General features: G+C 46.5%; 1 protein-coding gene across 1 annotated transcript in view; it reads left to right on the plus strand.

Moving 5' to 3' along the window:
* The first annotated feature begins 4,028 nt into the window (after positions 1–4,028).
* BRWD1 (bromodomain and WD repeat domain containing 1) overlaps positions 4,029–11,632 on the plus strand; it is a 47,965-nt gene continuing 40,361 nt past the window's right edge. Inside the window, exons 1-9 of the mRNA XM_017810975.1 lie at positions 4,029–4,141; positions 4,280–4,338; positions 4,496–4,525; positions 4,704–4,763; positions 7,835–7,985; positions 9,296–9,394; positions 9,602–9,762; positions 9,935–10,156; positions 11,500–11,600. Of these exons, the coding sequence (XP_017666464.1) occupies positions 4,084–4,141; positions 4,280–4,338; positions 4,496–4,525; positions 4,704–4,763; positions 7,835–7,985; positions 9,296–9,394; positions 9,602–9,762; positions 9,935–10,156; positions 11,500–11,600 (941 nt within the window). The 5' untranslated portion in view covers positions 4,029–4,083. The remainder of the gene's footprint in view (positions 4,142–4,279; positions 4,339–4,495; positions 4,526–4,703; positions 4,764–7,834; positions 7,986–9,295; positions 9,395–9,601; positions 9,763–9,934; positions 10,157–11,499; positions 11,601–11,632) is intronic.

Here is an 11,632-nt window from a genome sequence, read left to right on the forward strand (position 1 = left end):
TTTCTGTAGCTCCTGCATTGACTGGGACAACTCACAATATAAGTGGTGTGGTTTGGATTTTTAACTGTGTTTTGATAGTGTTAAAAATGTAATTTTTAAGAGCTGGGAGTGGAAAAATGCAGCGTTAATCTGAATTTGAAAGCTGAGAGCCTTGTGCTGCTGCTGTTACCTTAAAAAAAAAAGAGTCAATAATTAGTAGGCATCAGGTGCCAGTCAGACAACTGTCACCTTGTCCTGGGAGGAGCCAAGATCAAACAGGAACGTTTCTTCTTTGTTTCTTTTTTCCCCCCTTGCCCCAGAATTTGTTTGTGCTCTTAAGTAACACCTGCAAGCACAGCATCTGCTTCCTGTTCCTTTGTCAAATTCTCATACAGTTATTTCTAAAAAAAAAAAAACACTTGAGTTTCACTTCTAACTCATTTTCTTAATCAAGGCTTTCCTTTCAAAAAGAATTTTACCAGTTCTACCTCTTCAGTATTTAGGCAATGTTTAACTTATCTATAGCTTATATATATATATATATATATAAAATATTGGGCCACAACGTGCTCCTGGTCCAGTTCCACCACAAGTTTCCTGCACAGAGCACAGCTGGCTTTGGCTTTAAGTACTTGGATATTTCAAAACTGTAAATTTATGCCACTTTTCCAACATCCCCTTCCAGTGGCCTTATTTTTGGTTTAATTCAGTAGTAACATGACATAGCTCCATGACATTATTTACTCTCTGGATTAGACAAGTCAAACCCACCAGTAAAGTGAGGAATAAACTTGCAGGTAAATACCCCAAAATAACCTCTCTCAGCTGCTTTTACAAAGCACCAAATTTTCATGTGTTTTGGGTCTCTGATGTTGTGATCCTGTGGATCTCTCTAACATCAATTACCCAATGCTTAATTAATTGTAACTGACTCTGTCTTGTGTGACATCAAATATATTTGCTCTCCAACTCAAGGACTGGAGCGAGAGCTGATGCAGATGTGCATCCAGCACTGTGGAATACATCCATGATGGAGCACCATCCCATTCAAAATACAACAGGAAGAGAGCAAAATATGTTTCTTGAAAGTTACTGCCTTGTATTTGTGTGCTGCTACTGGTTGGTTGGGTTAAGAGAATGATATGTAAAAATATTTTACTTCAAAGGTTCTAAAAATGCATTTCAAGGGACCACAGGTGGGGAAAAGGAATAAGGAAAGAACATGTTGGATTTAAAATATAACACAAGTACAGCCATTGCTGTTCACATCAGAATTCGTGTGAAACAACGAGAAACAACTGTGAGAAGGAAAAACGATAAATCAGAGAATGGTTTGGGTTGGAAGGGACCTTAAAGATCATCCAGTTTCCCCTCCTCCATGGGCAGGGACACCTTCCACTAGCCCAGGTTGCTCCAAGACACAACCAACCTGGCCTTGGACACTTCCAGGGATCCAGGGGCAGCCGCAGCTTCTCTGGGCAACCTGGGCCAGGGCCTCCCCACCCTCACAGCCAAGAATTTATTCTCAATATCCCATCTAACCCTACTCTCTGTCAGCTTGAAGGTTTTTCCCTTTTTCTTTTCCTTCCGGCCCTTGGAAACAGTCTCTCTCCATCTTTTTTGTCGGCTCCCTTCAGGTCCTGCAAGGCCACAATCAGGTCACCCCAAAGCCTTCCCTTCTCCAGGTGAACAATCCCAGCTCTCCCAGCCTTTGCTCCCAGTAGAGCTGCTCCTTCCCTCGGATCCTCTTGGTGCCTTCTCTGGACTCGCTCCAACAGCTCCATGTCCTGGCTGCCAAATGCCAAAATCCTGGCTCCCAAAGACAGGGTGGGAGGGAGGTGGCACTTGGGCAAACCTGCTGGTTCTGGACGGGTGATGTCAGTGCAGCTCTGCTGCCTCGAGTGGGGTCGGAAATGCTCCTCCCCAAGGTGTTTGGGGCAGCCATGGTGCCCCCAGGCATCACCCACGGAGCTCCGCTGGCACTGGAGGAGACAGGGCTGTTCCCAGTTGTTACGACCCGCCCCAGGAAAAGGGGAAGGGGGGTAACTCAAGTTTTTATCAATAATTCCCTTGGGGTGGATTAAAGTGAAAGGACACTAAATAATCGGTGTCTGAAAACAAAGTTTATTTTAACAACCTTGTATCAACAAACATGCTAACAGTTTGGGTGTTGTCATAGAACAATGCAGCACTAGGATAACTTTCCGGGGGGGGGGAGAAACTGTTTAAGGGAGAGAAAAACCAGGATGAGAGTAAGGGAAGAGAGAAGCTGAGAGTATAAAAGAAATGGACACAGTCACTGCCCACTGGGTCCAGCGATGCTCGAGAGCCATGGTTTCCAGTGATGCTTGAGAGTGATGGTCTTGATTCGCAGGTGGTGGGGGAGAAGGAGAACCCCCAAATTCTCAAAGTCACCAGTCAGTTTATATACCCTCAGCAGGCTTTTGCACCTCCCTGGCATGAAGAGTTGTTTGCCTTTTAGGGCTTAGCACTGGAGGGAGAGATGGGCCCGACTGGCCACCTGAGGTATCTTCTTGCCTTTTAGGGCTTAGTCCCTCAAAGGCAACTTCTTGCCTTTTTAGGGCTTAGTCCACCTGAGGCATCTTTTAGGTCTGTGCTGAGTCTTTTGTGTCTCGCCTGGTTCCCGCCTTTCAAGATTAGCAGAGGGAGGGACCTGATCGCTCATCAGATGTATCAATAGTCAAAAGCCTGCAAGCTCAGCTCAGTACTTCACACCTTCAGCACTGGAGGGAGGGAGAGGCCCGACTGCTCATCAGGTCAAAAGCCTGCAAAAAGTCTCTTAGAATGCATAAATCATTAACCATTTCAGTCTCTGACACCAGTCTCCTCCAGTGTGGGCACAGCACCGACACTTCCAGCTCTCTGCCAGCGTGAGGCACACTGAGCACGGTGCAGGGCAGTGCACTTTGAATCACAGAATCAATTCGTTTGAAAGAGACCTCTGAGATCATCAAGTCCAATCTGTGACCAATCCCTACCCTGTAAACTAAACCCTGGCACTGATTGCCACATCCAGTCGTTTCTTGAACAGCTCCAAGGATGGGAACTCCACCACCTCCTTGGGCAGCTCTTTTCAATGTCTAACCACCCCTTCAGTGAAAAAATTCTTCCTCATGTCGAACCTGAGCCTCCCCTGGCACAGCCTGAGGCCGTTTCCTCTCCTCCTGTCCCTTGTTCCCTGGGAGCAGAGCCCGACACTCTCCCGGCTCCCTCCTCCTGTCAGGGGGTTGCAGAGAGGGAGAAGGTCCCCCCCGAGCCTCCTTTTTTCCAGGCTGAGCCCCCCCAGCTCCCTCAGCCCCTCTTGCTGCTCCAGCCCCTTCCCCAGCTCGGTTCCGTTCTCTGGACACGCTCCAGCCCCTCAATGCCCTTCTCGCACTGAGGGGCCCAAGAACTGGACACAGCACCGGAGGCGAAGGCCTTGGCCCCGCGGCACACGGTGTCCGCTCCGTCAACGCATCGCGGCGGGCCATCGGATCTCGGCGCCTCGCCACAGGTCCCCGGGAACGGCTGTTCCGGGCCGCGAGGGCCGAGGCGGCGGCAGCAGCCCCACCGTTCCCGGGGGCGATTTAGCGGCATCCCCGCGGCCGCCGGCGATCCCCCGCCATGCCCTGAGCGCCGGCGCCTCACGGCGCGCTCGCCCCGCCCACCCAGCCGCATGCCCCGCCCACCCAGCCGCATCTCCCGCCGCCTTCCCCACGCGACTCTTCCGCGCCCGGTCCTCTCTTCCCCTCCTCGCTCTCCTTCCCCGCCACCCCCTCCGCGCCGCCCTCCCCGCCGCCTTCCTCTCACCCTCCCCCGCCGCCACACACGCGCTCCGCTGTTTCCCCGCCGCCGCCGGAGCGCGTCCGAGCGCGGGGACTATTTTTCCCCCGCCCCCCCGCGGGCGCGCCCGGCGGAGGTGTCGGCGGCGGCGCCGTGGCGGGTGGTGCGGCGGCGATGGCGGCGGCGCCGCCGAGGCTGCGCTGAGGGGGGAGAGGGAGGGAGCGCTGAGGGGAGCGGGGGGGCGGCCGTGAGGGGAGGGAGGGAGAGAGGGGAGGCGCTGACAGCGCCGTGCCGAGCCGGGCCCGCCGCCCTCAGCCCGCCATGGCCGAGCCCGCGGCCTCTTCCAGCGCTGGCGCGCCGCTGCCGCTCATTGAATCAGGTAACAGCGCGGGCCGGGGCGAGGAGGTGCCGCCGGTGCCGCCATCTTCCTGCCCCCCCCTCCACCCTCCCCTCAGGATGGGGCACGGCCGCCCCCCGGCTCAGTCCATCCTAGGGTCTCTCTCTGTGTTTCTCGTAGAGCTTTACTTCCTCATCGCCCGGTTCCTGAGCACCGGGCCCTGCCGGAGAGCGCTGAAGGTGAGTGAGTGCGGCGCTCGCCGGGGCGCGGGGATCCCGCGCTGCCCGCCCGGGGTCGGGGGGAGGTGGGAGCAGCCGCGCCCCCCCCCAGCTCTGGAGAAGCCAAATCGTGGCTCGTCCCTCACTCTGTGTTTTTTTTTTCCCTTTTCCTCTGCAGGTGCTGGTGCAGGAGCTGGAGCAGCACCAGGTCTGTGTGGGCTCTGATGAAATCCCGCTGTAGTTAAAAGTTTCCCTTGCAAGTCATTCAAGTTTCTGCCGCTGTCTCAACTTTTCCCCCGCCTTCAACACACACATTGTTTTGGATGTGATCTGTAATCCCTCCTTCCCCTTCAACCGCTCACGGTTTTTGTTTTTCCTTTATTTAGTTGCTTCCTAAAAGGTTGGATTGGCAAGGAAATGAGCATTATAGAAGTTACGAAGAATTGGTGAGACTTTTACCTTTCAAAAAAACCCTTCTGATTACCGTGTTAACACTGATGTATTAGATCCTCTACCTTTAAAACTAGGCCCAAACCTTCACCTTCCAGTATCGCTCTGGCTCTGGACAGTGGAGTTATTTTAGAAAAGGGGCCTTTAATTTCTTTACATCAGACTAACAAAAACACAAGCGGTGGTTTAAATTGAGGATATTGTTTACATAGCAGAGGTGGAGCTTGGCGTTGTGCGGTGGTAGATGCCACTGCCTACACGCAGGCAGGAGCCAATGTGCACCGAGGTTTCATTTCGGAGTTTCAGGGGCAAGGTTGTGAGGCACGTTTTGATTTGTCGGTATTTATTTTGCTGGTTGGCTTCTTTCAGCCCCCTCCAACAGATTAGGAAATGAAATCGCTGCTCAGAAACCCGAGGGTTGGCAGTTCTGGTGCCTGTGAATGTGCTCGTTATCTCTGGCTCCTCGCTGGTCACTGCTTTGTTTCCACACGCCGGAAGGATGGGGATGATCTCTCTCAAAAAAAAATGTACTTTCTGCCCTCCAGGGCTGATGTTGCTTGCTCTAAATGTTTTTACAGAAGGGAGAGCTGTGTTTTGGTGCTTAATTTTGCTGCTTTTTAAGTGGCAAAGTGTATTTGGCAGTTGAATCTCGTGAAGTGATGGTCTGGGGGTGCCTGCCCAGCATGGTTTTTATCCTGCCTTATTCTAGTTGGTTTTGTTTTCTTTAAAGAGGTGTTTATTCTTGCTTTTTTCCCCTCCTAAGATTCAGACGTTCCAGGTTAATTGATTATTGTAGTTAAATCCCTGTTGTGGAGCACTTAAAGATCTCAGGATCCTATTTGAATAGGAATGAAATCTTATTCAAAACATTTTCCTAATTATTTAAATGTTGCTCAGAACAATAAATTTGATTCCATTTCCTCTCCTTGTCAGTGTGGTCAGTCGAGCAAATGAGGTTCTAGATGAGTTTTTTTAAATCACTAAGAAGCCTAGTCTTGCTAAACAGGAATATCTTCAAGCTCTGACTTGAATTTAGCAAAGATGAAAGCAGGATTAAGTTTAAAAGGGGTTGTTGAGAGTTATTTTGTTGGTTCATTGTTGGTTTTTTACCCCATTTCTTCTGGCAAAAAGTGGAGTGTTGGGAGATGAATTGTGTGGATTCTTCTGACTTCAGGAGTGGTTTTTAACTGAGATTATTGTGTATATACAGTTGTCAGATTAATTCTTTAACGTGTGCTGCTTCTGCCTCTTTTTCCTGCACATTTTAAAAGAAATGTCTCCACAGGGCAGTAGTATTTCAGACTATCTAAATTAATCTCCTGAACTTTAATTTCTGCTTTTCGAGGGGTTTTGGGAACCTCTTGTCCCACTGTTCTCACTCTGAACTCGCAGAGACCACGGACAAATGCAGTCATGGGGTGTAATTACTTCTTATCCTCTGTGTTCCTCATGGCATTTTAAAGCTTTAAAATAACTGTTCCTTCCAAAATTTGAGCGAAACTACTTTAAAAAGGAGAAGGATTGCAAGGTTTTGCATGCAAGGATTGCGTTTGGAATATACACTTCCTGCTGATGGCATGCAAACAAAAAGGGTTTTAATGCTTGGCAGAAAGTGTGCTGAGCTTTCTGTCCTGAGTGCTGTGGCTGGTACTGCTCTGTACCAGTTCAAGAGGCAAAACTGGTGAAGAAACGATGAAAAAGTGCATTTTGTCATCTTTGGACTACCAAAGGTATTTCTTATAATTGATCTTAGGCATCCCATGAGCTGATTTTCTTGGAAATATTTGCTCGTGGGATAATGCAAACTATTTTTTTACTGGTGTTCCCACCTCAGGAATACAACCTGTACCCCCACAAGCTTCAAGCCTGGATTTTTGTTACTGAAACAAGTGCAAAGCTGTGGCTTTAACTGTGCATTCCCAACGCTCAGCATGCATTTGGGCAGCTTTTTGTTGCACAGATCTTGCCTGATACATTTTTATTCCCCCTGCTCTGAGGAGGGAGATCAGCCTTGGCAGGACTTGGCTCATCCGGGCTCAGTCATTCAGCCGAGGGAGCAGCAGCAGCAGCACGAGCTAGTTCTGCCTGTGTTCTCAGCTGCCTGGGCAGGAGGCCACATACCTGTGTTGGTGTGGCCCTGTGCCTCTCTCCTGGCTGGATGGGCTGGGAATTGTGGGGCTGCTGGAGGAGCAGAGTGGCTGCTGGCTCTGACTGGTTTCTCCGGGGCCGGATCAGAGTGGAGGCAGCACGGGACTGATTCACACCTCCCCAACAGCTTCAGTTCATGATTCCGATGCTTTGGTTTACCTGAGGCTGTTCAAACCCTCCTTTGCATCTTTACCTTCTGCACTATTGTGATTGACTTTAAAAGAATTAGTTTTTTTTTTTCTTAGAACACCCAGAAAGAAGAGGGTGAAAAAAGTAAACCCCACACACATCTGTTGTTGACTGAGCCATCTGAGTGTGTGTGGGGTGTGTGGTTTTTTTAGGTTGTTTAATGCAGATAGTGTGGGATCATTCCTGAATGTAGGGATGACTGTTGTGATCCTTTTGGTTTAAGGAAGTAGGGCAGACTTGTGTAGTACTGGTTTTTCAAGGAAGCTATTTCCAGGGAGATTGTACTCAAACCTACTAGTTTGCAGTTCACTGAGCAAGTGCTGTGTGGCTGAAGGAGTAGCTGCACAAATTCTTGTGCTTGGTTGCAACCAAATTCTCCATGATCTTGAGTTATGAGGGTTTGAATTTTAATTCTTATTTTTAATGCAAATAATTGGGTGAAATGGACAAAGACACTCACTTGTAGGGTGCCACAGAGGTGGTTATTTGAAGCTTCCAGTAGTAAAATACTGATGTGCAGCGAGTTACTTTTTTGCTGCAGTTATTTTTACTACAGCTCTCCCTTGCCTGTAGAGTCCTCACTGAATTTACTAGATCAGAGCTTAACAGGATTGATTTTGGTTTGTAAGTTGAACTTAAAAGTTTTAATTTATTTAATATACCTGTGAATGTTGATGCTTTTAGATTCGTCTGTTCTACAGATTCTTTTTAAAACTTAAATTCCTGTCAGGTGCTGTCCAACAAACATGTGGCTCCAGATCATTTATTACAAATTTGCAAGAGGATTGGCCCTATCCTGGATAAGGAGATCCCACCCAGCATTTCCAGAGTCAATTCCTTGCTTGGTGCAGGGAGACAGTCATTGCTACGGACAGCAAAAGGTGAGGTTTGGGTTTTTTGGGGATGGGAATGATCCCATGTTAGATGTGCATAGTTAAGAGTTTGGGAATGCTTGGAAGTTCTGTCCATACGCTGAAGAAAATCATCAGTAATTTAGGGAGTGGTTGGCAATACATGACCTTGTACTTTGATACAGAGTAGATTTTAGTGTTGGATTTACCTCTTCGGGTGTGGCCCGGGCAGGGGTGTTGATGTGTCTGGGTGAGTTCTGTTGGGTAGCTGGATTCTGGGATGTGGGGCTGGTTTATGGGATTTACTGGTGTTTTTTCAGTTACCTGCCCTGCCTGCTTTAAAGGATGCACAGGGAATGATGGGGACTGTTCTGTCCTGGGAATTGGGATTGCAGTTATGTCAGCAGGAGTCTCAAAATAACTGTCAGTTTGAGATTTCTTTTTTTTTTTAAGAAGGGAGATCTTGGAATTATTGGATGGTTTGGGTTGGAAGACACCACAAAGCTCATCTCATTCCAATTCCCCTGCCATGGGCAGGGATACTTTCCACTATCCCACATTGCTCCAAGCCCTCTCCAGCCTGGCCTTGGACACTTGCAGGGATCCAGGGGCAGCCACAGCTTCTCTGGGCAACCTGTGCCAGGGCCTCCCCACCCTCAATGGGAAGAATTCCTGATATCCCATCTAACCCTGCCCTCCTTCAGCTTGAGGCAATTCCCCCTTGTCCTGTCACTCCATGCCCTCGTGAAAAGCTCCTCTCCAGCTTTCTTGCAAGCCCCTTTTAGGTACTTAAAGAGTCTTGAGATCATCTTGTTAAGTAATTTCATCCTAATAAATATTAAATAAACCTTAATTAAATTTCTGAATTAATATTGATGAGAATGTGAAAAATCTTCACAGCTTGGTACTGAGAGCAAGTAGCAAAAATTCAGTTGAAAAGTTAGTTTTGCATTGGTACCATCATTTGGGAGTAATTTCAAAGTTTGGTGGTTGATTTTGTCAGTGTTCCCTCCTTCTATTATTAAATGGATTATTATTAAATGGATTATTATTAAATGGATTATTATTAAATGGATTATTATTAAATGGATTATTATTAAATGGATTATTATTAAATGGATGCTTATTAAATGGATGCTTATTAAATGGATGCTTATTAAATGGATTTTTTTCTCTCCTCTGATGCTGCACTGTTTGTGAAAAGTTTGGGGGCATTCCTGGTTTTTTAGTGGGTTCAGTCCTGTGTTTGAGGCCACCTTTAGATGGGCTCTTTGGAATTGCATCTCTCTTGGCATTTTTGACATGTGTTTACGATGAACTTCAGCCAAGTGGTTTTGCAGATTGCAGGAACACTGTCTGGAAGGGCTCTGCATTTGCTGCTCTCCATCGAGGAAGACCCCCTGAAATGCCTGTGAACTATGGCACCCCCCCAAACCTCGGTAAGCTCTGCTCAGCTCTCACCACTGCTGCTGGAGCACACTTCAAATACTGATTTTACACCAAAAAAATGCAAATACACAGAAACCTGACTTGATGAAATCTGAAAATCGCTTCTAGTTAAGTCTTTAAGTTACATATTAATGGAAGTTGAATAAAACTGTGGTTTAGAATAAACCTGTTTTAAACATGATTTCTTTGTGTTCCAGTGGAAGTGCATCGAGCAAAGCAATTAACTGGATATGCCAAGTTCAGCACCTCATTCCCAGGAAGTATGTACCAGCATGTCAAGATGCACAGGAGGATCCTTGGCCATCTTTCCTCTGTGTACTGTGTTGCATTTGATAGGACTGGACACAGAATATTTACTGTAAGTTGATGGAACACATCCCAGTGTGAAGAGTTTGAGATGGATGCTTGGAGCTGGATGTCAGTGGTGCTGAAGTGCAGCTGATCAGCTCCCTCTCAGTGGAACAATCTGCTGGAATTAAAGGCCAGCAACGTGCAAGAAGTTGTTGTCTTTACTAAATATTTCTTTCCAGGGCTCAGATGACTGCCTGGTGAAGATCTGGTCGACTCACAATGGCAGGTTGTTTGCCACGTTGAGAGGCCACTCAGCAGAGATCTCTGACATGGCAGTGAACTATGAGAACACCATGATTGCAGCCGGGAGCTGTGACAAAATGATCCGAGTGTGGTGCCTGAGAACCTGTGCTCCAGTTGCTGTCCTGCACGGGCACACAGGGTCCATTACCTCCTTACAGGTAGGGGCTTTTATGTGTTCTTCTGAAATTATTTCAGTGGGAGTATTGAAACCTGAACATTTAAAATATTTGTGTCAAAAAAGTGAGTAAAATAAAACCCCGGGATGAACTGCTTAAAAAGCAGCAAATTCCTTGCCTCTCTGGGATTCCTGAGTATTTAACTGAAGATGCAAAATTCTTCACTTAGGGATCCCTATTTATAATATTTGGGCTGTTGGAATCCAAGGGAATTTCTGGGAAACACCATGTCCTCATCTTTGTTACTGGTTTATGTGGATGAGTGTCCTGATCCAGCATGTGATTCCTACAACTGCTGTGATACAGGTTTTTGTCTTTATCTCAGAAATACGAGTTACTTGAGAAGCACAAAGCTGTTCAGTGGGGCGTGTTGTGTGTTTAAATTTGGAGGCCTTGTGCTCCATGATGTGCTCTTGGTGGTCCTTTGGATTCAGTCTCATTTTGGCCTTTATAATCCCTTATTTAACACACAAACTGGTGGCTCAGTGTCCAGCTTTGCTGTGTTTTCCAGTGGGACCAACAGCTTATGTTGAGGGGTGAAGAGCTGCTTGTGAAGCTCAGTACAAACAAATAATTTTGCATTTTTCTCTGCCTCTGAGAGTAATCTTCCTATCTGCAGTTTCTGTGGCTTTCATTGCATTTTTTGTTTGGTTTTTTTTTAATGCCAAAATATTTATTTGAGGCGCTTCTCTTATTATAGCGTGTGGATTTATATTAATTTAAGATTTCTTAGTAATGCTATATTTGCACTATGTACAATTTTTATGGCTGTTTCCAACATTAGTAACTGATGAACAGTTTAATCACCTTGTGTTGTGTAAAGTTTTCTACTCTGTGCACAGCAATAAATCCATGTCTTAAAGAAGTATTTCTGAGGAATTCCTATAAAATCACATGTGATGCTGAGTTATACATTCAAACTACCTCATAACTCATGCTCTGCTTAATTATAGAATTTTTGGAGTACATCTGTCTAGCCAGACTTTCTTTTTTCGTTCAGTCTGCTCTGCTTATTAGTTTCATTCATGGACAAAACATTCAGTGAATGACTGTGGTTAGTTAATACTTCAGAAACAAACCACTGAACAAACTGGGTTTATATGATGCAATAATTGAAATGCAGACCACAAAGTTATTTCAGAGTGTGGAAGATATTACTTTGTAAACACTAAAAAATGATAGTTTAAAATTTTAGAGCAGTGTTAACATTCAAAAATCCAAAAGCAAATCAAGGTTTTACATGAACCTTTTGAGAAGTTCATAACCAGTTTTTCAGTGTTTCTTTTTGTGTGTGTGTGTGTCTGATTTCCCTTTATTCTCTGTAGTTCAGTCCAATGGTGAAAGGCTCCATGAGGTACATGGTCTCCACTGGTGCAGATGGAACTGTTTGCTTTTGGCAGTGGGATACAGATTCCATGAAATTCAAGTGAGTAAATGGGCTGCTGCTGAACCTCTTAT

Source organism: Lepidothrix coronata, unplaced genomic scaffold (genome assembly GCF_001604755.1).
Source record: "Lepidothrix coronata isolate B3197 unplaced genomic scaffold, Lepidothrix_coronata-1.0 Scaffold30, whole genome shotgun sequence".
Classification (NCBI taxonomy): Eukaryota; Metazoa; Chordata; class Aves; order Passeriformes; family Pipridae; genus Lepidothrix; species Lepidothrix coronata.